The following is a 26,263-nucleotide window of genomic DNA, read 5'->3' as shown; positions in this document are numbered from 1 at the left end:
GTTCTCTTTGACATGGGTGTCAGGGCCATGGTATTTGGATCTCGGCTTCGTCTCTTGCTTGAGAAATGACAATATTTCCTTTGTAATTTCTACTAATTGCTTCATGTCATTGTAATTTTTCGCTGGCCTTTATGCTCATTTCCAGAAAACGAGCGACAGTTTTTGAAAATATCAGTACGTGAGATATCTTTCATTTGCGTCGTTACATGTGTGTGTGTGTGTGTGTGCTCATAAATCTTTCATCAACAGTCAACATGTAGATGCTTTGAAGCATTCAAACGAGTGTGATGAAGGGGAAGTATCCGAAACGAGTCGTCAAAGAAACTAGATATATGGGGATACCTGATATGGAGAATATGGTATAGGAACATAAGATGATCATCGGAACCAGTGGCATGAGGTCGGCTTTTGTTATGAGAGAAGAGCCGTGCGCAACTTCGGTAAGTTGTAGTTACCGAAATCCTGACGAACGCTCAAGCGGCTTTTGTAGCCATCTGGTGTTTCCGCAAATCAGATGGCCAGTTACGCTCGGACAATCTGTACCATCATCTGCACCGCATTCCGGTACTGTAGACATGGGACGCAGTTCTTCTGAACGAAGCCTTGAGCATTGCACGAGATGCATATTGGTCGACGGTGACTACACTTTGGTCAGGACGGTGTACTCGATAATAGTACGATCATATGTAGGCACTTACGGGTGTCCTTTACATAGTGGACAAGTGGAAGTCACCACTGCTTGTGGATGATCGGAGAAGCAAGACGGTGGGCTCATACTAGTCGCTAAAATCTGATCGGGTATGTGTGGAATTGTAGTAGACATTGGAGGATATACAGAATGTCTGACTTGGTGATGATGGAGTTTGACCCTGTTCAGAAATGGAGCTTAGAGAAGAGCCAACAGTGCGTATCGGAGCAGGCACTGACTTGTGAAGCTATCAAGCATTGCCTTTATATGCCACTATTAGGTGGAACACATACCACTCGATACTGTATCGATGGTGTGCATGCTTACGATTCGTCATCAGTCGCGGTGTGTATTGCAACAGCTTCCGATATCATGCCCAGCCATCTGTCGCGCTGTCACTCGCGCGACGTTAAGGAGCTAGATAAGGTGATATACGTGGCTATGTCCATTGAGAAGTCTGATTGAAATCGTCCGCCAGTTCGTCGTTGCACTTGTTGGTCTAGAGGAGGATCCAGTCTATCACGATAGTTCCGGAGCCGTGCGAATCAATGGCTTGTGAGATCGCGTCCATGAACAACAAAGGCAATCCGCCGGTCATTCTCGTACTCTCGACCCTGTTTCGGTAATTGTCGTTCCGCTGCAAGGACACGGTCAATCCAGGCTCAAAGCAGGCTTCAGAACCGGTCAGTGTGGCTCGCTCCATCGCTCACGGCTTCGCCGAGTGAACGAGTTTTCTTGTTTGTTACAATGTGTAACTCCTGAAGCCCGTGAACGGCTTGGGAACTGCCTGCAGATTTACCTTCTCGATACAGCGGTGAGGGCGCGGTCCGGTGTTCCTGCGAGCCCGATATGACGTTTGAGAACGGTTCCTGACCACCTTGCATATACCTCGTATCTTCATGTTCCACAAATACCCATGTCCTGGTTGATGTTCCCGATAAGCAGACAACGTGGCACATCCTTGGCTTAGTCAACGTTCCGTTGACCAGAAATTTGACCTACTGTACGAAGAACCCGTTGCGTCTGACCACTCCTTTTCCCTTGTGAACCAATCATCTTCTAGTTGTTCTGATAGTCTTGTTGGAAAACAAAGCCGTTGCGTCAGGTCGTAACAAGCGTCTGGATTGTTGCACGGCGTATGCTGCGACCAATTTGTCGGTTGTGATCACAGAACCGGAAGTCTGCAACAAGTAAAGATGAACAACGGTCAGCTTTGTTCCTGACGTTAAGGTTACTTCGTTGTCAAGTAAATCATGCTATCCAGTAGGAGATATCCGACACGGCGTTTTGCTTACAGGGACACCCAGCCTCGGAATTCGGTCGCAAGAGCCTCGTGCAACCTGCACATCGTATAACCGTCAGCCCATGTTTTGAAGCTGACTTCCAAGTGTGCGCACTGCGACTGGGGACATCGACCGTTTGGAACTTAATCTTGCCATCTTGCGAGACCTTGAGACAGCGCATGACCCAAAACGTTTGTGTCTGCAGCTGCATTTTGGCATCATTGCATTAGATTCTGACGAAGTGCATGACATGTGCATACAGAATGTTCGAAAATAGCCCCATTATAGTCCGACATTGACGTAACGATGTAGGCATTACTGACGGAACCTCTACCAGGGGGTAGCACAATGGCTGTGGGTACGACTGCGTCCGTGCGACATCCACGTGAACGACCAGAAGTTGCAAAGACTATACAGCGCAGCTGATTCGTAAGCGTTGAAGTAAACACGTTCTTGTTCAATTTTCCGGTCAGTCTTTACCAGTCAGCAGTACTGATGCAAGTGTCCCGTAACGGAGGAATCTGCAGAACGTCCTGAGAGTCATAGGATATATTTTCCGAGGTCTCGTTATGAGACTTTCCCAACATGAAATGCAAAATGCGAAACCTGATCCTGTCGTGAACCGTAGCATGGGAGTAACGCGGCCGTCGAGATATCCATTAAAGGTCGGCGATGTTTACCGTACTATTTGTCGCTTGTACTGAGGCAGTTGAAAAGCTGTTGAGCCTTAGGACCCTTAACTGCACAGCCTGGCAACAATGCACAAAAAGTGAAGAAATGACTGTATGTTGATACCACGTCGAAACAAGAATGAGTGGCGCAGGAAAAACAGGCCCGGAAAGAAGATGTTTACCTAGGTGTTCCAAGGTCAACTGTGATGTATACCGCGAAACGCGAAACAAGACTGTGGCATGCTTCTATTATCAGAAAAGATAATTGAGGTTTATGGCTGGTAGTGTGCAATGCTGGTACCGACGATAGCATTGTAGCGTCGTGCAAGCTCACCGCCAAAGATGGGAGTACAAGGGTTGGTGTTTCGGTCACGTGACGTCTTGATCCGAAGCTCGACCCATGGCAGTCACGCAGTGGTGACGCGATGCATGAGCTTGGCGTCCATTTTGGAGAGAAGTACCTCTAGAGCTATCTACAGGCTGTAGATTGATGCCGTATCGTAAGATACTGATGCGACCATCAGATTCGTTATCTCCTCACCTCGGGCCACCCCGCGACCTTGATAAAATCGCTGCCCCGGTGTATTAGTCCGCCCTTGAAGCAGATCGTCTGCTCATCTGCAAATCTCCCGCGTTTTCAATCATTCTCACCCCTGGCGTCTTCCTAAGGAAAAAGAATGGACACTCTACAAACCTTGGAAAATGTTTCACAATCCGACTTAGCTATCCTAAATCTCATGAATGTCGTGGTGCGTTCGCGAGCCACCGTGTTCTATTGTGAAATATGGGGGAACTTCGCAATGAACTAAGAAGGATATTAATGTTGCGCTAACGATGGCAAATACCACAGTCGGAAGTTTCCATAAGGTTGGCGCCGTTCCGATGGCCAAGCACTTCAGACCTGGATTTTGCGCTGCATTTGTTAGTAGACTCGAACGAGTCAGGTCCTCACTCTGTGGATTCTGAGATTCGTGAATAGGTCCGACGGAAGGCCACAAGGGCGTAGGCTAAAATGGTTGAAGTCGAGACTAGAGGTCACAAGGACAAAATCGGATTTATGACTCGGCCTCACATCTGATTTGAATCTGGTTGATCTTGAAGCGCTCCAGTGCTTCCTGATGCGAAGTTTGTGGCACCAGTATGTACCCTGATACCTAGGTAGTATTCGTTGCTTCTGCTTTGTTGGCTCGTCAGGGAAGAACACTGTTGAGGCTCGAGAGTTTGGACAATGTAGTCTGGACCATCAGCCAGATATTCTTCATCCGTTATTGGTTTGACATACCTAGGTATGGCAGTGATGCAGGTATGTACCTAGGTAGGGTTCTCTAAGCTGCAGAGTTGTCAACAATCAAGCCAATCAAGCTAGGTGCCCCAGCTTGGCTTGATTGGTGGGTACCTCTATCTTAGCTTGACTTGATTGGCTTGATGGTTAAAATTAATGAGCTTAGTGTCAGAACGCAGCCCCGCACCACTACGCTATGCAACCAAAAAGGTACGTATAATCAGTGAACTACTGATTATGGTGCGGGATAGTATATACCATCAGCTAGGCCTGACACTTAGCTTGATTAGCTTAATATAAGCTACCTTCCTAAATAGAAAGTAAGCTAGCCTAATTAGGTAAAAGATCTATAAAAAAGCTGAGATTGGCTTGATTGATAAAAAAAACCTTAAGATTGGCCTAATTGATTAGCTAGCTTGATGCGCCAGCTTGATAGCGATCAAGCTGGCTTGATTGTTGACAAGTCTGTTAAGCTGTAGCTGCCCAGGTGCTGTACTAGGTAGTGAACGACGGGGTGGAAAGGCATCTTCGTTGAGGACGCGGGACACAACTCCAATGGTTATCGCGAAACATTAGGCCTTCACCGAAACCGAAAAAGCGACTTTACAATCTCGTGGATGGGGGACACTGTGGAAGTGTATCTTACTGAACTTAATGCACGGTCCCGCAAAATCTTACCAATCGGAGTCAATTCGGCCCGCAGCTACCTAAGGTAGTTCCCATCTTCAGTAGTGCCCTCACCCCTCAGTCACTCCAGCTATTTGCTCATCCACCCTCAATATGCGCCATGGTTCCCGGATTTTGTCCGTGAAAGCTTTATCCCCGTCGTCCTTATCTAACGATGCCTTGTGATGCTTATGGTCACCTGTGCGCTTGTGCTTGGCATCCCAAGCTTCCTTCACGGTCCCTTGAATTTCCCCGGATTTGATTCGAAACACCCAGAGCCAACTCCACCAATGACACAACAGGCACACCACTTCTGAACGGACTAGAGTCGGAGAAGTACTACAAAATCCTGGAGAATATATACCCATACTCGGCTCTTGTACAATAGAATTCATGCACTACTCCGCAAGGCGTAGGTGCTCCTTTCTGATTGCGGAGCCTGCTCGATATAGTTACCTAAAGCCTCTGTTAAAATATTACCACCGAGTAAGATCTTGTTAACATGGTGTGCAGGCATCCTGGTCTCTACAAAGGCTATGGGAAAGGATTACTATAAAGTCGGTGTGTACGTAGGTACAATGCACAGCACCGCCTGCGCTCAGTCAGTCGCTCAGGATGCGTTTTCAGGCCATTATCACTGCTCTTTTCCTTGCTCCGGCTGCTGTTTCTGCAGCGTGGGGCTACACCGATGACGGCAAAAACTATGTTATCGATACGAACGCAAACCTCGTAGTCAAGGTCAGCAAGACGAATGGGGATATGACCTCGATCAAGTACCGCGGCGTCGAATACAATGGTCAGACCGGCAGAAACTCGCATGTGGAATCTGGACTCGCACCTGGAACTGTCACCATCAAGCAATACACCACTCCAGCCAACATTATCAAGGTGACGATGAAAGTTGGCACTCTCATCCACACTTTGGTCTTTCGCTATGGCAATCCCAACGTCTACATATTCATGAACAGGAAAGACACCAGCATCACTGTGTCAAGATATATTCTTCGCATTCCTCCGAACATCTTCACCAACAACGTCAACGAGGACACGGACTGGGTCCCTGACGGGGCTCCAGCCATCGAATCTGGTGACATCAATGGTCGAAACGGCCAGACGTGGTCCAAACATTACTCCGGCAAGAAGTACGGTCGCACCATGGACTATGACTGGGTCGGATATACGAACAACAATGTTGGCATGTATTTGATTCGTTCGAATCATGAGAAGGCGTCAGGTGGGCCATTCTTCCGAAGCTTAGTTCGCCGCGGAGGTAGTGGCGGGCCGGATCTATATGATATCTATCACTACAACATGGGTACGTCGGCGCTTCTCTCCACTTTCAGTTAGTAGGATCACTAATGTGCTACAGGCCATACCGATGTGATGCGCTTCGGCCTCCAGGGTCCATCCGTCCTCCACTTCACAGATGGTGGTGCTCCACCGAGCGGTGCTCTATTTGCGCGCAATGCCAACTGGGATTGGTTTGACGCTCTCGAGATTGAGGGCTGGGTCCCGGCTAGGCAGCGCGGCGCTGTAGCTGGTATTGGTCTAGCGAATGTGAAGAACGGGTACCAGTATGTTGTCGGCCTGAAGAGTGCCCAGGCGCAGTACTGGACTATTGCAACAACCGGCGCCTGGAGGATCGACAAGATCTTACCAGGCTCGTACACCTTAAACGTATACAAGGGTGTAAGAATATCCCCACCTTTCGTTTAAATTTCCGCACTAATGTGGTGTTTCAGGAGCTCGAAGTTCATACCAGCACTGTCACCGTCACTGCCGGAGGAACTGTGGCGCTGAACACAATCACTTGCAATGACCCTTCGGATACACCCGCCATATGGCGGATTGGGGAATGGGACGGCACGCCCAAAGGATTTCTCAATTTTGGCGATAGCCCTATGAAGCCCACGTACATGCATCCGTCTGATTCACGGCTTGCAAAGTGGGACACAGGAAACTACATCGTAGGTACCAGTACCGCTGCCAACTTTCCTGGATACATCTGGAGAGACATCAACAACGATCACGTCGTATACTTCCGTCTCACTAATGCGCAATTGGCCAAGGGTGCAAAGATCAGAATCGGTGTCACAGAGGGTTCAGCCGGTGGACGGCCGACTATCGCGGTGAACAATTGGGTCTCTCCTTTGCAGTCTGACAAAGGACAGGCGGACACCAGAAGTCTGACTGTTGGAACGTATCGCGGCAACAACTACGTCTATGAGTTCAACGTCCCGGCAAGTGCCTGGGTGAAGAGTGCGACAGAGTTCCAGCTGCTGAAGATCTCCGTGATCTCCGGGAAAACTTCTACTGGCTACTTGAGTCCAGGCTTCAGTGTCGATGCAATCGAAATGATCGCAGCCTAGAAGGGGTAGATTTTTTCGACCCGTTTTACGTGAAGCTTGGAGTCAAGTGGACATAGTAGCCAAGTGGTACATAGTAAGCAGATCTACCACACTTATAAATGCTTCTCTTGCACCCTGAAGGTCTCTGTACCGTGAAGGGGAGTTACTATGACTTTTCGTGCTTGAGTCCTCGCCTTCCGCACAAACTTACCTACGTTACCGTAGCACGAGCCTCGCGAACCTTGACAACCACAGTATGAGCAAGGCACAATTGCCTCTCCCTTTTCCTTTTTACATATTACGGTGGCCCCTTGCTATCTTTCCTTCTAACAGAATATACTGATGGCGTGTAGATTCCGAACTTTCCTCCATAGGCCCTTACTGGATTGAGAATGGCGATATACCAGCCCGAACGATGCACTCGCGAGACCAGAAACAGAAAGTAGGTCACCATGGCCTACACCACATTGGCGACAAGGTTTGGACGAATTATTTGCTATCCTATACCCAACCAAATTGATGAAGCGCCCAAGTTTTTACAGGGCCGCAAGAAAGAAGGTGCTCTTCAAGGACACTGTCTCCAGACCTAATCCGACCTAGCTTTCTTTCTATGTTAGTGAGAGTACAAGTGAGAGTAAACAAAAAGACTCGTGGACGCATCTATGGTGCCTCCTGGCTTCACTTGCAGCATCAAACACATATTTACCATTGATTGAATCAGGCATAGTCTTGATGAGGATGATACGCATCAAAGTCGCATTGATAATAAAATTCCACGCCGAAACCTATAACACCAGCACCCGTTGACTTGTCAAAGCTATCCTTTCCCAATCACATGATCTCATTCATTTACCATTATGTGTCGTATTGATTATTCTCCTCACATTTCTCCCGACATCATATTCTTTGTATCTCCTGTTGCCAACTCTGGTAGTTCTGGCCTTCTGGGAACATACTGCTAACGATCTTGCCCGTCTTCATATCCAGATGTGATCCCGGTGGTAACTGGGTATGCATACCAACAGAGTTCGCACTCCCGCCTCCACTTCCGCCGTTCTGTCTGGGGTCTAGGCATTGTCCGTGTCCACTTACGCCGGAGCCGGGCCGTTGAGGTTGAGAACTGGATCGCTCGCGCCACTGGTGACTCTGCTCGTTTCCCCGGCTGAATCGCTGGTACGGACTGGGCATGCGGACTTCAGGCTGGAACGTGGCGGCGCGCAATGGTGCGAAGGAGGGCGGTTCCCATTGACTTCTTCCTGTCGCCCTCTCAACATAGTACCAACGCTGACTCCTCGCATCATACTCTTGTGCCCAACCTTGGGGTGCTGGTGATGGACCGCCTGGTAGAGCAGGGCTGCCAGAGTAGCCACCTTGGGAAGAAGGCGGCCGACCTTGATGCTGATATGTTGACATCTGATGATATCCCTTCGCGCGGGGTGGTGACCTATTCCCGCGTCTCTGCTGCTCGAACTTGTGGATTTGCTTTGTGATATAGTCGTCTGCGCGTTGTATGTAGGTTTCGAAGGACATGGTGGCGTTCGTCTGCAGATCCCGATGAAGCTAGTTCCACACTGCAATATAGATGGACTAAAAGGGTAACAAACGATGGTAGCCGTAGTGTGTTTCACACAGCCACACATGGGGGCGTTACGCTATATATACTCTACCCAATCCCTTCCCACAGCATGCGTAAGCCACTCGTTAGCCACATGGTGTCAACTGCTCTACCTCACAATGCAGGACTAGCCGCGCCATGACAGTGCAGAAATCTCATTAAATGGGCACCACAATTCCCGAGTTTAGTACGGCTTGTATGGTGCAGGTTGCAACATGATTGGTGAAAGGAGAAGCGGTGCGGAAAACGCGGAACTGTGGCTCGCGTCATGTGGCTTTCGGATGTCGGCTAAGGCCGGCTAGTTTGCCGGTTTCCGTGGCGCATGCGAGAGCGATAATTGTGACAACAATTTTTTGTGTTGCCAACAGCACCTCGGAAACCATAGTGCGACACCTACAGAGCCCTCTGTAAATTTTTCCTGGTATCTGACAAATGTCCCAAACTTGTTCCTGCTCTTCCAATGGCGAACTCTTGTTGCAGCTTCATCATTGTACCTAGGTATCCCACCGTGCTTCAAGAGAGAACCGAGCCAGCAGGATAAGAAAAAGAAGTTCAGTGGTTCCTTCGCGAAGCATTGATATGAAGTCGAACATAGCGCAACTGTCACGGTTGGTCGCGTAATATAGGCTTTCTTTTCGAGCCATGCCCAAGTTATATGCACAGTTGGGCATGGCTCGGCCGGAACACAGGCTCAAGGTGAGTGTCGTAGCCCTAGATGATCCGGAAAAGGCCCTTTTTAGGTGTCAATTGCCAGGGCGACTTGCTCTCTCGAAACGATACATTTAGGCACACGGCATCACTATCTATGCGCTTTTCCGTCGACATGTTCGCTGCAGAGCCAAGATTGATTCGCTGAGAGAACATCGCTTTCATAATGGACAGGAGATCAGTTGCATGCGCTCGCTAGTATTATGACACGATTATGAACACTTACTGGGGTCAGACCATGGTTATACTGTGCAAGGCACATACTTTCTTTGCATCGCCGCAGTAGACGGTAATGCCCGGGAGGGTACACGCAGGTCGTACCTCCTTGACGTCCTTGATGACGAAAGAATAAGCAACGTGGTGCGACCCTGGGTATTCTCTAGCGTTCTCAGCACCCAAAAATCATGGGCACCATCATGTTGATTGGCAGGGAGACCTATGAGCAACAACAGTGTCAGTGAGTAAGGACTTGATAAATAGGGCAGAGAGCAGTGTGCTTGGTCACTCGGATCGACGGCTGAACTCCAAGGCATGCTCAAGGTGGGTTGATTGTAGAGTTCCAGCATTAGGGTACCCACTTCTGCATGTAACCTGGGATGCATACCTCACCGTTGCGTACGTGGAGTGACTGCAGGTGTGTGGTCTTTCCTATGTTGGCTTTGATGTGATTATACGTAATCTGACCGCCATTCGTCATCACCACATTCACGGTTCAGATGTGGGGCTGTCATAAATGTCAACATCAATATTCAAATTCTTTACACAACCTTATTTTGAGACCACGAAATAGGTTTCCTTGTGCAACGGATTTTCCTTACAAGCTCTATTTTGAGCCCTTGATAAAATCCCCGCGCAGCCACTTTGGCGCACCTCTCCTTACGAAAATCATGTCGTTCTCCGTATCTAACCCAAGAGCACTGAACCACTCCAAGGCATCCTCCGGTACGTGCGGCAACCTCGTAACGGAGATTGGACATTGCTTGACCCAAGGCATTTGGCTCTTGGGATTCAGTACTAGCCTAAGTCCAAAGACGCTAGGCTCCTTCAGCTCCACACTCTTGAAAACATCCTGCACTGCGGCCATCCACTCTCTTTCGTAACCAATGAACAGTTCGTTGAAGATTGCGCCACCCTTGCCCGTAAACTCATAGTCGAGACCAGGTGTGCAGAAGAGGCTTAGTAACAGAGGTCGAATTTCGATGGGCGTATCATATTTACCACGCCGTTCGACATCAGTACGGATCGTGAGCCAGGCGATAATGGTGTTGCGATCGACGGCACATGGGCCAGACGAGGGGTAGATGGACTCCAGGTAATCTTGCGCGTCACGAATGTGCACCGATATAGCACGATCCCTGAGATACAGTTCGCGAAACTCGCGCCGCGTCTGTCGAGACACCTGTGTCAAGCTGTAGTAACCGCGGGCCGCCCAAAAAGCTTCACTTGTTGTCGTGACATTGCGCCTGCTGACATGCTGCTCAACAAGGCGCTGCTTGTCATTCGCAGCAAGCATGTATATCCTGTTGCGCACCTCTGCGCATCTGTGAGCTGAGAACGAGTTGTGCCGAGGTTGGTTACGGTACCTTGCGGAAGGTCGCTAAAGCCACGCGCAGACCTCGCATGGGTCACGGTGGAAGGGTTTGAAGACATTGTGACACTCATTGTGATGTTGCTACAAGCTTTTGCGCATAACAAAAGCTTTCTTGGGGGTTGGGAGATTGATGTGGTGAGATGCACATCAAGAAAGGTGAAGGGCGGAGGATCAGCATGCTAGCCGCAATAGGCAGGACGTAACCTGGAGCCGCCTGAAGATACGTAATTCGATTGTCGACCGAGCGACGAACGACCTACTTACTCACACGTCGTGTTTGATCACTTCTGATTGAGTAGCGGGACATTCCTTCTGACACCTGCATCCTGTCAAAATGACTTTCTTCCCGTAAAGCGATGCGGACGGCCTGCGTCTGATGGAATACGTCTCGCACTAATAGACGACAAGTATCGCCTGGTTCAAGCAATCTCACTAAGAAGCTTTGATCTTTAAAACACCTTGGCTTTGCGGCTGTAGAGGTCTGCGTAGGCCGTTCGGCTCGCAATGGTGGTGAGCTCAAGGGTGCAGGAATGAACGCGGCAATCTGGGTTATGCTCGGCCATCCATGTCCTGACAAGCTATGTCCGATGCTTGCGATGCCTCTCTTGAACGTAAATCGACTGCATGGTAAGGACGTCGGCTAGGATCGGCGAGTGTAGCTAGTAAAAATATCGATGTCCTCGAACCTTGGTCAACTCAGCACCACGATGGGAGATGTGTAATGCAACATATCATTATGTCAAGCTTTGGCTCAACCACACCCGAAGTAGTATAAATGTATCGGGAGAGATTTTCTATCATGATAGTCAACGAGTAGATTTGTGGCAATCTTAGCGTTCTATATTATGCATTTGCTGACTACAAGATTTTTGGCCCAAGACGTCGTGTATGTGCCCCTCTCTGTGTACATCTGAGACGGCTGGTGACCAACTACAGGCAACCCTACATACCGGTCTGTTTGGACTCATTACCGCCAGACGAATCGCTCTCCGGATTCGCCATCTTCAGGAACGCCAAAGCATCCCTTCCCTGCCTATGCTCGAGCAACACCCTTTTCATGACTTGCACAAAGTACGCACGACCTTCGATTGGTAGATTGTCCTTGAAGTTTAGCATCCATTGATTTGCCTCCTCCCTGTACTGCATGGGTTGTGAAGTGTTTTGAACAATCAGATAGCACTGCCAAAATCGTGGGATGTAGCGATTGATGTTCGCGTAGAGTTGTGCAGGGTTCTGAGGGGAGTTTTGGGTTGGGCGTTGCTCGAATGGCCCTTGAGCTTGTTGCTGTGGCTGGTGATGCGTCTGAACGCCTTGGGTGGTAGACTGCTGGGGCAACTGCATTTGTGGAGAAGCTTGAGGAATACTATAGTATGGTTCCTCTGAAGCTGGCTGCTGGAACGAATGGCTTGGAGATGACTGGGTGGGTTGAGGAGACCAGACACCCGGCTGGGGCTGAGAATGGGCGTCCCCTGACAAAGTGTGAAGTGTAGGCTGGCGTTGTTGGATTCGTTGCATGTGATCCGTCTGCAATTTCACTGAAGCCACGTGCATTTGAGGCTGCTGCACTCTCTGCTGTTGCATATCCATCGCAGCTTGTACGCTAGGGAATGAGTTATTGACCATCATGGTGATATTTCGAATATCTGATATGGCCTTTGCTTTTAGAGCATCATCTCCAACAGGGTTCCTCGCGGCATTCCAACAGTCAGAGAGGACCCTTGCGAGTTCCGAGCGCTGAGCGGGCTTAAAGTAGGTGTAGCACGGATGGTGGATGAGATCGTTCGGTTGGAGGAGAGAACTCTGCTGGCTGAGTTCTGGAGAAGCGTTTGGGGCCGAATTTGGAGGCAAGTTGTTGCGCAGTCCAGGGGCACGCTGAGACTGTTGTTGCGATAGGTCTGCGGGTGGAGGTAGCATCGTTGGCTGTAACGAGAGAGGCGAGAGCATATCAGGTTTTTGATGCGAGCCCATGTGCGCTGGGTTCTCGTCAATATCAGTAGTAGGAGATGAGCGCAAGAAAGATGGCTGTTGTGGCTCAAGGTCAGATCTGCGTATGACTGGCGTGGTCCTGGTGTGCATCTGCTGTCTTGTCGTTCTCACAGGCTGTTGCTGCTGCAAAGGACTGGAAGGGACTTGTGTCTGAGACTGACGGCGGCGCTGTGATGTATTCAATGCTTTCCGTCGTGTCGTTGTCTTCTCAGAGACAGTGCTATCGCTTTGTGTCGGTAGCAGCGGATTCAGAGGATTACCAATCTGCGAGCCTACACCCAAGCCGGGCGTGACTCTACCACTGTTTAATCCGCTCGTGTCGCTGTGGCTAGGCTCGTTCTGTCCAGCTAACAGCCATTGCGCAGCCACACGTTTCGACTTTTCGATGCCTTCGGTGGTCTTGTACGACCAAGAGCGCGATGGCATGCTGTTGGTGTACCGAATAGGCGCAAAAGGACCTGTGGGATATATCATGGGATGTAGACCAGGCTCCTGCGTCACGACAAGGCGCTCGTCCGGACCGAAGATGAAGTCTGAATAGGCGGGGAAGATGTCGCAGTCGCGCTGCAATTCCTCCCATTCCCGGTCGTGGAAAGGCATGACTAGAGATGTCTGTTATTGATGGCGGAAATCGAGTGGTGTTATGGTGGTGGTGGTGGTGGCGGTGGTGTGGTAAGAGATAAGTTCCATGCACTCAGTAGGTGGGCGACCACGAGGAAGGTGCGGTGGAAGAGCGGGACGTTTAGCTCTCACTTCCACTCTACCGTGATTTCTGCACTGGAGCCTATACAGTCATGTCTATCAATCCTCTGGGGGGTATTAGTGACAACTCGATGGCTTTCTGTTAGAATTATTGAGTTGAGCAGACCAAGTTAGGTGAGAGTAGTCATAGGAGCAGACATGGAAGTCTCACCACACATGACTGTGTGGTCATATTGTGGAGTCTGGTCCCATGATCTAGGTCGTGCCATATCACAGTATCAATTCCGCCTTACAACCTGACCTGATGAGATGCTCATATCTTGCTGTGCCATGCTGGGAAAGCAGAGTAGCAGTAGGATTGAACGCCGCCGAGCCCGGCTTATTCATCGAATCGGGAGCAAGCTGCGTGTGTATACACTTGTAGCGGAGAAAGAGGAAACTGGCGACGATAGGCCAAAAGGATGCCTGTTGAAACCATCTCTTGCGGTCAGGACCGATGGCTGGATAGGTAACAAAGTTTAGTTGGAGAACACGTAGGATTGCTGCTGCCTGTCGAGTGATTCAGGGAAGTAGCCAGGAGAGATTTCAGTTGTGTACTGGGCACTAAGGCATGATCTACGCTGCCAGGGCATGAGAGACGACGGGTTGGCGCGGACAAGGGAGTGAAGCATGACAGTTCACGTCGGCAAAACCATTCACCGAGGACGCCAAAGAATGCCGCGCTCCCCACCACCCCACCATCCTCGTGCCGATCTTACAGCAAATAACCCACGGTCCTTACTTCGCGTCAATTCCTTTGGTCTTCAGCCTCCGTTTTGTCTTACAAGGCTCTCCATCATCACCATGAGCGACGGGCCGCCTGCACCGGAACCAGAAACCCTCGAAGCGCTACAGTCACGACACCGCAAGGAACAACGCGACCTCGTATCCCGTATTACACAGAAGAAGAAGCAAGCAAGCAAAAAGACACGCAAGGGTGTCAACGACGAGTGCGAGCGGCTCGAGCGCGAGTTGAAGGAGCGTCAGGCGCGTGAACTCGCCGTGCAGAACGGCGAGGCCGCAGATGCCGACGAGCATGCCGAAGACGCACAGAGCTCTGGGGACGAGGTGCAGGATATACAAGGCGACATTGCAAACCTCGGCTTGATTGCCTCTGCCTCTGCCTCTACCCCAGACAGCAAAGCGAGCAGCACGAATGGCGATTCCACCGAACCCAAGAAAAAGAAGCCAAATCGCGCAAAAGCCCGTCTCGCCCGCCGCGCCGCCGAACAAGCCTCCATGATCGCCGAAGCAGAGCGCGAAGCCGCCAACGCACCGAACCCACGCGAACTAGAGCGCGAGCGCATGACGACACAACTGCACAAGCACGGACTGGCGCTGCATGAGATACGAGCGGACGGTCACTGTTTGTACGCGGCGGTAGCGGATCAGCTGCAGACGCGAGAACTGGGCCTGAAGCCGAGGATCGGCGTCACCATGGCCGGACAGAGCGACGAGGAAGCAGACAAGATGGTCAGGCACGCAGCGGCAGACTGGATCCAAAGTCACGCCGACGACTTTTCGGCCTTTATGGAAGACCCGTTGCCCGAGCACGTCCGCAAGATCAGAGAGACGGGCGAATGGGGTGGGCATCTGGAGCTGCTTGCGCTGGCCAGGACATATGGCCTGAGGATATGCGTGCTGCACAGCGACGGCCGCGTGGACAAGATAGAGGCTGAAGACGAGGCTAAAGACAAGGAGGACATCTGGCTGGGATACTACAAGCACAGTCACGGGCTGGGTGAGCACTACAACTCACTACGCAAGGCTGGCTGAACATGGGAATGGCGATGCGAACATTGGTAGCCTCGTAAGCTGTCTATCGGAGCTATACAACGTCGTCCTCCTAGCCTGCTCTGCTCAGTGCCACCTCTGATCATCCGGGCAATCCGCCTTGTGCCGCCACATACTCACGCAGTCTCTCACAAGGCCCTTGACGACGCCAATCTCGTGGGTCCGCTTGGGGGTATAGTGCGCAATCTTGACCAGCGCGTCGTCCGTCTCCTCTCCATCTGTCTTGGTCACGACCCCTTGGCCGTCATACACGATATCCTGACCCGGCCGTTTGAGCAGCTCGCTGTGTACAAGCGAGGGAAGCGACCATGGAGGCCCACCAGAGGATGCGGGCTTGTGTGTTGGGAACTCGAGACAGATAAGCACGCCGCCAGTACTAGTGGTGTTCGGCGAGGGACGGCGGAGGAGCGTAGTGGTACGAGAGGCCCACTTTGGTCTTAGGGAGAGAGGGAGTGCGCAAAGAAACTGTCCATCGCGTCAGTACACATTACCAGACGCACTTGGCGAGCTACATGTAACACTTTACTTACCGTGTTATCGTAGATAATGTCAAACCCCTCATCGCTTTCCCAGCCCTCCACATTCCCTAACCAGTCGTCTTTGAAATAATCCCCACACACAACCCTCATCGCGCCCTTTTCAACCTTCTCGTCCTCGACTACATACTCTCCTTCCAATGGCCCCTTCCCGGGTTCCTCCAGGTACTTTCTTGCAGCGTCAGCAGCATGCGAGGACACTTCGAGCCCATAGGCGTCATAGCCATATGCCGCAAATAGCGCTACGTCATATCCTTTTCCACACCCTGGCACAAGCACCCTCCTCCGTTTCCCATCGTCCTTCAATGGCCCGGCGAGAGAAGCGTAGCCCGCGGATTCGCTGTTCGGTGGTGGTGCACCAAGGGAGGGATTGGGGTCCGGTGAGGAGAGCGGGCGACCACGTTCGCGGAGTATGTCAATTAGTGCAGGATTTGCGTAGCCACGATCCCAAGGCAGGAACGTAGACTCTCTCCAGAGGTCGTCCCAGCGGTCGTTGTGCTCTGCATCAGGAACTGAGGCGAAGTGTGAACGGAGGCGGTCTTGGTTCTGGGTTGCCATTGTGTGTATAATCGGTGATGCGGTACCTGGAGGTTTGGAGGGTTGTGTACTGAATGTCAATGGCTTGACGGTGTCGTGTGGCTGCCTTCGAAGAATGACGGAATGGAAACTGGGAATCAGGAAGCCGAGACCCGTCCACGCTGTTGAGCTAACCCATCTCTACCCCGCCACAAACCCGTTCCTGAGACAACGCTAACAGCGACGTCAACGGCTGTGCAGATGGCATCGGATGCTGCAGTGTCAACCTCGGCCGTCTTTGAACTTGGTTGAAAGTTGCTCAAACACAAATACTAAAACTTTGTTTCTCAATGCGGCCCGCCTGACGACGGCTGTGTCGATCTACAGGTTCCCACGTGACATCCCGTACAATCAAGCTCTAATTACCCGGATCGCATGCATGTATCCTTCTGGCCCCACCATAGTTTCGGATATAATTGAAGCGAGTTGTTTCCCCATGGCAAAGCTCCCGTTCTGGCAACCCGTTGTGCTTATTTATCGCTCAACAACGGCGTTTCTGCTGGGTTGCGTCTGGAATCATGGTGAGCTTCAGCTTTCCTTCGCTTGCAAGCCACTTGTCGAGGCTACACCGTTTTGAACACAGGGTACGGATGCGCGGTGAGAGCATGCTGGAGAGCTAGAGATAGCGGCTGTCGACAACCGAGGCATTACGACGCATACGGAAAAGCGACAGTGCATGCGGAAATCGGGGCGAGCTTTTGCTTGAATGAAAGACTCGGACGTCTCATCATCTGGGTTTCTTTTCTTCAATCTCTGCAACGGGCGACGATGGCGCATCGTGACAGGTCGAGATCGCCATCAAGGACGCTGAAACAGGAGGACGAATCTGGTCGAGGCACCGATAAAGACGTAAAATCTGAGCGGGATGAAGGCGTACCAGAAAAAGACGTCATGGAAACGAGAGATCGAGGAGACGCAGCAGAAACAATGTCAATCTCATCATCACGAGCCTCGACGACGTCAGAGCATTCTACCAATGCCGATCCGCCCAGAACATCGAATTCGAGACAACGTCCAGCAACCATAGCCAGAACTACCTCAGTCCTGCCCGACGCTATTGTTGTTCCACGCTCACAGCGCCGCGGACTTCTTGCTCGCTTCACCCTCATCCCGGAAGTCGAAAACCCAGAACACTATGCGCGGCAAACGAAATGGTTTCTGACCTTCATTGTCGCCTTTTGCGCCATGGCAGCACCCATGGGCAGTGCAATCGTTATGCCAGTGCTGCAGGAGATCAGTACAGCTTTCAACGCGACCGAGACCGTGACCAACATGAGCGTTGCTGTGTACATGCTTAGCATGTCCATCTTCCCGTTGTGGTGGAGCTCTTTTTCGGAGCGACTTGGTAGACGTACCATTTACATAAGTTCGTTCATACTCTTCGTGGTATTCGCCATTCTGTCTGCCATCAGCAAAAGCATTGCCATGCTCATTGTCTTCCGTGTTCTGTCTGGCGGCGCAGCAGCATCTGTACAAGCGGTAGGTGCAGGGACTATCGCCGATGTCTGGGAGACGAAAGAGCGTGGACGAGCAATGGGTATCTTCTATCTTGGGTCAGTAGTCCCCATGTACCAAATGCATCTGAAATATGAACTAACGTCATGCGAACTCATCCAGACCTCTCTGTGGCCCACTCTTCGCGCCCATCATTGGTGGTGCTTTGGGCTCAGGTCTAGGTTGGCGATCAACACAATGGTTCCTGGTCATCTATGGCGGCATGACACTCATCTTCATCGTCTTCGCACTCCCGGAGACCCTGCACAGGAGAGAGAGACCATCTGCTGACCCGACAGTACTGCCATCTGGTAACGAAACCGAGAAGGGGCAAAGTGCAACGCTCGGACGAAGCACAACCCGCGCCTCTACTGTCCAAAAGACTAGGAGCGTACTTCTCCACCTCCGCCATATCTTCATCGACCCCTTGCGCATCATAGCATGGCTCCGCTTCCCACCAGTCCTCTTAACCGTCTACTATGCCAGCATAACGTTCGGCAGTCTCTACATCCTCAACATCAGCCTCCAGTCCACCTTCGCCGCCCCACCATACTCCTTCTCCACCCTTATCGTCGGCCTACTCTACATTCCTAACTCGGCCGGCTACCTCCTTGCCTCACTGTTCGGCGGTAAATGGATCGACAGCATCATGCACCGCGAAGCCCGAAAAGCTGGACGTTATGACGACAAAGGCAAGCTTATTTTCCGCCCCGAAGATCGGATGAAAGAGAATGCGTGGATTGCTGCTTTCCTTTGGCCTTCGGCCCTGATCATTTATGGCTGGACAGTGGAGAAGGGTGTGCATTGGGTTGTGCCTATGGTTAGCAACTTTTTCTTTGGCATTGGGAGTATGCTCATTTTCGCGCTGGTCAACACTATGCTTACCGAGTTTATGCCTCGGCGGGCGGCCTCTGGAATTGCGCTGAACAATTTTGTGAGAAACATTTTTTCCTTCACGGGAGCGGTAGTTGCAGAGCCAATATTGGGCGCCATAGGGAATGGATGGCTGATGACGATCTTGGGTATCTGGAGCGTGGTCACAGGGTGCGCAGCGCTATATGCGATGGGCAGGTGGGGTGGGAAGTGGAGAGAAGCTATGGTCAAGGTTATGGGCTGAGAGATTGGAGTTCGTGTGTGCTTATCGCAGCGATTCGATGTATCGCATTGCTATTCTTGGCTCCAAACCGAATGGGTTTTATGTGCAGTCATCGGCCAATCGATTTCCCTTCAAACGTCGACTGGAAAGCAACGTCCCCCGCGCCTTCATCCCAATATGGACCCATCCCAGAGATACCTTGCGATATAGGATCACAGCTGAGAAACCTCAGCGGCAACGGGCGCCCGCGAATGCCTTTCACTGGCTCAACGGGTCGAGGCTTTCAGTCGACTTTTCTTGAAATCTCTGTGCTCACGTCGGCCTGCCGATAGCTCTGATTCTGGCGCCCCAATACCACAAGATTGCGCACACTGGGAATCCCAAACCAATCGCGACAAAAGCCAACATACTGTTACCCCACCCGTATCCTAGTGTTTCGTATAGATTAGGCGCAAAGATCGGGAACACAAACGCAAGTCCATAGGACACCGACCGAACACCGGCACCTGCGGAAGCTGCGAACTGGCCGAATTCCTCGATCATGTGCGCGACTGTTGCCTGGTTCACGACGAAGCTGCCGAGCGTGAAGATTATGACGCCGACATCGACCATTATCCAGTGGAGCGCACGTTCGGCGGACCAACCATACCAGAAAAGACCGGCTGGCATAATGATCATTCCAGGAACCATGTACGGGATGCGGAACTCGGGAACACCTTTGCCACCAGTCCGTTTGGTCAGGTCTCGATACCACCAGTCCATAATACGACCGCCCAACTGGCCGCAAAGCGTCGCGCCTATCGCAATCGATATGTAATGCAAGCTACTGGTCAGCTCAGATTGTCCGTACTTCTCGATCCACAGCGACGCATACGTTGCGAGCACCAGGGTGTAGACAGCGAAGGACAACGTTGCGGTGAGTGCATTGAGCCAGATGATTGGTCTCTGCATAAGGATGCGGACCGGACGCAAGAGGTTCTGCGCAATACGAGCGCGTTCAACTTTGGCAGTAGGGACGTCACCACCATTGGCTAAAGCCTTGCGACGTAGCAAGACTGGCGTATACGATTCGCGAATCCAGAAGAAACCAATAACCAGGATGAAGGCGTTGAAGATGCTCATGATCCAGAACACCCACGACCAATGTATAGTGTGGGTGACTAGACCACCGACGATAGGTCCAAGTGCTGGACCAAGAAAGGGAAGCAAGTTGACCATGGCAAGAGATTTGCCGCGTTCCTCTTCACCATACATATCTGCCATTACGGGACCGTTCAGCTGCACCAAGTTAGCCGTCGTCATGTCTGAATTCTTGATCAGCCTCGTCACTTACAGTCACACCAACACTCGCCCCAGCCCCAGCCATGAACCTCCCAACAATCATCAACCCCGTGTTTCTGCCCACTGGACACAGTGCGTTCCAAATCACGTACCAGGCATTGCAAATCATCCAAACTGGCTTCCTCCCCCATACCTCACTGGCACTGGCTATCAGGAATGGCGCAAAGGCCATACCAAGGAAGTATACCGACATGGTTATCTGGGCTGTGGAAGCGCTAATAGCAAGGTCTGAAGCAATTGCAGGAAGCGATGGCGCAATCATACTCGCAGACATGATTGGGATCAACTGGCCGAAGGAGAATATCGTCCCGATGACGAACTTGCGCAAAGGTGTCCAGTTGTAAGGATCGGACGAATCTGTTGGAGAGGCCCATGTTGCCTGGGCTGTTAACAAAACCTCATCTGCCTAGAGAGGTAACATACCCCGTACTCAATGTTCAAACGTCCTAGACGGTCATTGGTAAGGTCGACAATTGTAGACGATATCTCCGGGTTTTCGCCATCACAGTCTTCATGCTTGTTCCGAGATACGTGGGTAGTTGGATAGACAATAGTAGGATGATCAGCTTTCTCAAGATCTCTGGAGTGCGACATTGTACTCAATTTCTTCATGCTATTAAGATCTGATTACAATCATCTTAAATATCTTTCACATGTTGGTACATTGTATGCGCTCGGAGTTCGGATCTAATCTTATCAGATCGGAGTCCGCACAGCTCGGATTTAAGGGTTGCTGCCTAGCAGGATCTGATAGTGCCCTACGTGATGCTGCTGACACTTTGACCTTCCTATTCGAGTTGCGACAACGGGATAATCAACGGTTAATATGAGAAGGCGTTCGCGCCAATAGAGCGTTAGTGTGTAAAAGCACTCTTGTTGCGTTCCGATATTCAGTAAAACACCGTTACTACTACTGCGTCTTCATTCTACCTCACAACGCTAGTTCCAACAGACCAGTCAGGATGCTGTGTCCAAGCATTGTCACCTCTCTTTCCAACACCCACTGAAGCATCATCTCCGCCCTAATGCACTGGTAAGCCTATCCTGAAGGAATGTAGAGGATCTTAGTCGATCCAAACACTCTCTCCCAGGTTGACGTAATCATCAACGAGAGTACGGCCGTAGCTTTTGATTCGTGATGCAGGTATGTACAAGCCTCTGCGTCCGCTCTTGTCAACAATCATTGGATGCAAGTAGTCGTGAGTAGCATGATCCTGGACGGCATAGGCGGCATCTAGCATGGATCGATCGAGGCCAAGTACCGTAATGTATCCCGTTGGGGAGTTTGCGACGGCGACCACCTCACCACCATCGAACGGTGCTGCCGTAAGCTGACCTTCACCAACTCCTTCCCAGCTAGCTCGCGCAGCGACATCTATCACCTCGCCTGTTGTGATGTTGAGGGTAAAAGATGTGATGACTGCTTGACGAGATGACTGTGAAAGTGTCCATAGTGTGGTTTTGGAGGCGGAAATGGCAAGTGAAGTGGTATGGAACTCTTTCAAATCTAGAGTAGACGGTAGCAATCTGTATCGCAGAACAACAGTAGAGTTGTCCACCAGAGTGTCGCCCACCAACGACAAAACGACTAGTTCGTTTGTGTCCTTAGTAACGATATACATCAAGGTCTCTGTGGGGTGTGCGACAATCTGCGAAGCGTTCGTGACGTTACCAAGGATGTCAACACCGACCACGTCCTGCAGAGTCGGGTTCTCGGATATGCGAAAGTTGGAAATGGATGTTGAAAGCTGATGGGAGCTGTGTGAGTCAAGTGCGTGCAGGTTGCGACCGCCGGGACTCCAAGCGATCGAGTGCACATCGCCAGCGATTTCTTGCGAGCGTAAGGTGTCGTAACCGTCCGGCGTCAGACCAAAGACAATGCTGCAGGTACCGGTACTAGCGGTACCCCATATCGCCGTATTCTGAATTGAAGAGCTCAGCTTGAGGGATCCAAAGCTAGTAGTGTTACCTGAACATCATTAGATGGATTTATGTAGATGCTACGGAGAGAACTTACACGATGATGGTATTTCCATGGTTCCTTCGCTGATGAGCTCATATGTCGAGGCAATGGAATGGCGGGTCAAGGTTCCATCTTGCGGACGGCTACTGAACAGGTGCTGCTTTGAACGCTTGCTTATGTGTCAACGGATTCGATTCAGATTGGAGACCAAAGTACGGACGTCGAGAGCCAAAGACGGCGACGGTCCACGCGCGTCCCTCGCTTGGATGGTGTACACCATCCTGGACTCATCATTCATCTCCAGCGAGTACAAAGCCTGTCCATTCGTGGTGCCAACTGCGAGATGATGCAGCAGAGCATGCAAACATGTTGGTGCGAGTAGTATGGTTACAAGAACAGCGAACATGACGACGTGTGCTTACACGATGATGAGACTGAGGTCAGTACAATGATATGCTATTATCAGCCGACATTATGCCAGCACGTGAGCAAGCCTCCGCATTTCTCATATCTGCGAAAGCGCATTGTGGGGTGCAGCTCATTCAATGGCAGATATCCAATATCGATGGAGAATTTTGGTTATTAACCAGTGCCCAGGTCATGTCGGTAGTTGTCATGGTTGGGACGCTTTGTAAACTGGGTGTCTGCTAAGCGAGTCTCCAACGGTGTTGGCCGGGATTGCAGAGTAGTGTCGATAAATAGGTCATCCAATCTAGCGTGTTCGGTGAGCGGCTGTAAGCAAGGGGAACTGGAGGTTAACGGTCACCTGAACTGCCGGCAATCAATATTGCCAGTAAAAGCGCGTGACCTTTGAGCTGAATTCCCGAGCCCGACGGCCACTGCTGTTACAAGCGGCGTGACAACAGAATGAGGTTTGTAAACAGAAGTGGAAGTGGAAGGCTCGTGCTCATGAAACAGGAGCAGATTAGCGCGGAGCTTACGTCATAGCCCTGAGTTGGCAAGCAACATCCCCCTCTCGCTTTCTTTCACAACACAGTGCTCCGAACTATCCACTCCAATCATCTTCGTCCTCTGTAACAACTACAAATCTTCTCATCGTCTGGTTCCGCCCTGTTTTGCCTTAAGGCACAGCTTCATATTGTTGTTCGGGCTTCGCATGCACCTCGGCATATCACATCTGCGCGTCACTGGCTTGTCAGACTATACAAGCCGTTTATAAGCAAGCACTGGATCGGAAAGAGATCGGAGCTTTACAAGATTACTGAAATATTAGCGGTGACGAGACGTGTATGAGTGTGGACACACCACTGTGATGCTGGAGGAGCTGTTATACAGACGGCCGGTCGACTTATTCTCATTGCTGCTAATTGAGTATCCAGGTCAAAAGCTTCTTATTCACCACCACCACCACCACCACCACCATGTACCAGTTGTCCCTGTCTGTTGCAGCCTACTTTAGATCTAGAATGTAGTCTCGGGTTGCAAGATAGGCGTCCTTTGCGGCCCACGCGCGGATCTTGCCCTTTCGGCCATTGCGGCCTACCAACGCCGTCACATGGTCTGTGATTTGCATTCATGTCAGTTTTTGATTGCAATCGCATGTTTAAGTGGCTACTCCCGTCTGATCACATGCTAAACTGCATGGCCCAACAAGCGCTCAATATCTTCTGTGTTCATCATCGTCCCCGGCTCAATATCTTTCCAACAGATATACGGAGCATCGTTATCCAATTCTTCCAACTCGGACGGAAAGATGACTAGCTGCTGCCAAAGCAAAGTCCAGAACTTGCCCCAACGCAATACACGCCTTGATATATATTCTTTGCAAGACTTGTAAGTTGCCTTTAGATATTTTAGACACTTTGCCTTGGCTCTAGACGGTGGCCCGTCTTCATCAAACAACTTATGCCATTTGAAACTCAGCAGCACGTCTCGAACAGTAACACGCAGCTTGAACCTAACACCATGGTCATCACGAAATGACTCCAACGCCGGGGATCGCGCGGACAGTTTTGTATATTTCCATTCTCTAGGGCCCGCAGCAGGTCGCCCGCAAGGTTCTTTGTTACTGAGAAACAGGGGCAGTGGATAACGTCCACGGTTACTTTTGGGTGCTGGTCGGCGAGAAAGATAGTCTTCTGAGAGTACAGGTAGAGATTTCGTGTGGGTTTCGATATGTGTGATCACACGTGTGTTCGTTCGACTATCCATCGTCTTGTCACCGTTCTCAAAACACGTATGAACGACGTCTGAAGACAGTGGGCTGCAGGAGGGATTGTCCGAGATAATAGCAAGCGCACTCTGTGAAAGTGTAAGCTCTAGGCTTTGTTCTTGTACACCAAACTGATCTCTTAGTCTCACATGCATGGCTCATACACAGTGCTCATGTGTCTCGGTGTCGGACAGATGATCGCTGTTGAGGGCCACACCAACGTTGTCCGTAATCTCGTGTCGATATGAAGTAGGTTAACTTCGCTAAACTACAGACTCTGTTACACCGACATAGACCCATTCGCCGTCGTCGTGTATACGCCACGGACTTGCAAAGATCTGACTCTTCTCGCTAGTTTCAGTCCCATCCACATCCAAATACCATCGTCGCCACGTCGGATCCCAGATCCAGTCTTCCCAAGCGCCAAGCATCTCTGCCGCAGTATCCGGCATGAGATTTACACCAGACATGCTCACATGCTCCCAAACATTTCTGATCTCGTTCAACTTCCATCGTGAAAGATAGACCCAGACTTCTTGAGAGGGTATGTAGGTGTAGAACTCATGCCAGGTGGGATCCCAAGTCCAGGTGTATGCTGATAATGTATGTTGGGGAGTGTTTTGTTGAGTTGGTTTCGTAGAGTTGATCAAATGGTCCAGTAGTGTGATAGCGTTGGAAAGGTCAGCGATGTCCAGGATGGCCGGTATTGATGGATTGAATAGTTTATCCAGTGGTTGCCAGTCCCCTCTTGATCGTAGCTGCTGTTCCAAGACTCGTAGTTGCTCTTTCAAAGCTTGCAGCTGATTTTCGGTCTCCTTGTCAGCAGACGTTACGCTTATATATGCCGTGTTCGCTTGACCATTCGTAGGAACTACTGGTCTTATCACAAAGCTCTCGCGTCCTGCTCTTATGTCTCTCATAAACCTCTGTATCGTTTGCTGAAGCGTGATAACAGCCTCTGTAAGATCCACCGCTCGATCGCCGTTGACTGATGCTGACGCCATATTCGATTTCTTGTTACTCTAGATCGATGCCTTTTAGATTCGTATCTTGTATTTTCTTCCGACTATGATGTGGTGATGTTACGTTAGACAGGTGTTGCGCAGTCTATTACAAGTGGTACCGCTGAGTCCAATCGAGGCTGCCGAAGCTGCCGAAATTTAGCGTTCATCGCCACCACGAGAACTTTGCTTTTCCATGACATCTTTCAGCGACCAACATTGAGAAGCAACAACCATTATATTCAATATATGCCGATGATACCACTCATATTGTGACGATAATATGAAGAGATTTGGAAGATTAAACCCGGCGTTACTTCCGGTTGAAGAGGCTGGGAGGGGATCATTGCGTCATCATTTCCTGTAGGCAAGCACGGTAAAGTTCATGTCGCAACACCGATCTCACAAGCCATCGAAGCACATGTCCGATACAGTCTTTAGGATAACCTAGCCACTTGGGTATCGAAGATGCGAATTTCATACTACTGATGGCTGATACGAAAAGTTCATTGACGGGATTGCCGCAGAGGTTAACTTGAACAGGCCAGGAACCATGCTTGTTGTGAGATATAGACAAGGACAACAGTCTGTTATCTGGTGAAGGGCCCCGAGTATGGGGTCTCGGATCAGAAGAACGATAATGGCGTAAGTAAGTTCACAATGTCGACATTTCTCTCCTGTCAGTTACCAACATTCGCAACCCTTACAAT

The 26,263-nt window shown here is 50.6% G+C and overlaps 8 protein-coding genes across 8 annotated transcripts; 2 read left to right on the top strand and 6 right to left on the bottom strand.

The window, feature by feature from the left end:
• The first annotated feature begins 4,683 nt into the window (after nt 1–4,683).
• ACET3X_008997 (uncharacterized protein) lies at nt 4,684–7,046 on the top strand. The gene is made up of 3 exons (XM_069455143.1): nt 4,684–5,905; nt 5,960–6,279; nt 6,333–7,046. Exons 1-3 carry the CDS (start codon nt 5,206–5,208, stop codon nt 6,957–6,959), a joined length of 1,647 nt encoding a protein of 548 aa, XP_069303074.1. The 5' UTR covers nt 4,684–5,205; the 3' UTR covers nt 6,960–7,046.
• A 2,950-nt stretch (nt 7,047–9,996) lies between these two features.
• On the bottom strand, nt 9,997–11,004 carry ACET3X_008996 (uncharacterized protein). Its single transcript, XM_069455142.1, has 2 exons — nt 10,845–11,004; nt 9,997–10,794 (listed from the first exon to the last, which is right to left on the bottom strand). Exons 1-2 carry the CDS (start codon nt 10,921–10,923, stop codon nt 10,085–10,087), a joined length of 789 nt encoding a protein of 262 aa, XP_069303073.1. The 5' UTR covers nt 10,924–11,004; the 3' UTR covers nt 9,997–10,084.
• A 790-nt stretch (nt 11,005–11,794) lies between these two features.
• ACET3X_008995 (uncharacterized protein) lies at nt 11,795–13,438 on the bottom strand (the record flags this gene model as incomplete). Its single annotated transcript, XM_069455141.1, has 1 exon — nt 11,795–13,438. One exon carries the CDS (start codon nt 13,436–13,438, stop codon nt 11,795–11,797), a length of 1,644 nt encoding a protein of 547 aa, XP_069303072.1.
• A 945-nt stretch (nt 13,439–14,383) lies between these two features.
• Nucleotides 14,384–15,355, top strand: ACET3X_008994 (uncharacterized protein; the record flags this gene model as incomplete). The annotated part of the gene is made up of 1 exon (XM_069455140.1): nt 14,384–15,355. One exon carries the CDS (start codon nt 14,384–14,386, stop codon nt 15,353–15,355), a length of 972 nt encoding a protein of 323 aa, XP_069303071.1.
• An 84-nt stretch (nt 15,356–15,439) lies between these two features.
• On the bottom strand, nt 15,440–16,467 carry ACET3X_008993 (uncharacterized protein; the record flags this gene model as incomplete). The annotated part of the gene is made up of 2 exons (XM_069455139.1): nt 15,440–15,838; nt 15,904–16,467. 2 exons carry the CDS (start codon nt 16,465–16,467, stop codon nt 15,440–15,442), a joined length of 963 nt encoding a protein of 320 aa, XP_069303070.1.
• Nucleotides 16,468–17,618: 1,151 nt separating this feature from the next.
• On the bottom strand, nt 17,619–18,088 carry ACET3X_008992 (uncharacterized protein; the record flags this gene model as incomplete). The annotated part of the gene is made up of 4 exons (XM_069455138.1): nt 17,619–17,767; nt 17,841–17,935; nt 18,000–18,029; nt 18,084–18,088. 4 exons carry the CDS (start codon nt 18,086–18,088, stop codon nt 17,619–17,621), a joined length of 279 nt encoding a protein of 92 aa, XP_069303069.1.
• A 1,299-nt stretch (nt 18,089–19,387) lies between these two features.
• ACET3X_008991 (uncharacterized protein) lies at nt 19,388–20,690 on the bottom strand (the record flags this gene model as incomplete). The annotated part of the gene is made up of 2 exons (XM_069455136.1): nt 19,388–20,353; nt 20,550–20,690. 2 exons carry the CDS (start codon nt 20,688–20,690, stop codon nt 19,388–19,390), a joined length of 1,107 nt encoding a protein of 368 aa, XP_069303068.1.
• Nucleotides 20,691–21,480: 790 nt separating this feature from the next.
• On the bottom strand, nt 21,481–22,452 carry ACET3X_008990 (uncharacterized protein; the record flags this gene model as incomplete). The annotated part of the gene is made up of 2 exons (XM_069455135.1): nt 21,481–22,385; nt 22,434–22,452. The coding sequence occupies 2 exons, from the start codon at nt 22,450–22,452 to the stop codon at nt 21,481–21,483; spliced, it is 924 nt and encodes a 307-aa protein (XP_069303067.1).
• Nucleotides 22,453–26,263: the final 3,811 nt, after the last annotated feature.

The sequence above is a fragment of the Alternaria dauci genome, chromosome 9 (assembly GCF_042100115.1).
Source record: "Alternaria dauci strain A2016 chromosome 9, whole genome shotgun sequence".
Lineage (NCBI taxonomy): Eukaryota > Fungi > Ascomycota > Dothideomycetes > Pleosporales > Pleosporaceae > Alternaria > Alternaria dauci.
This window is presented reverse-complemented; position numbering and strand designations above follow the sequence as displayed.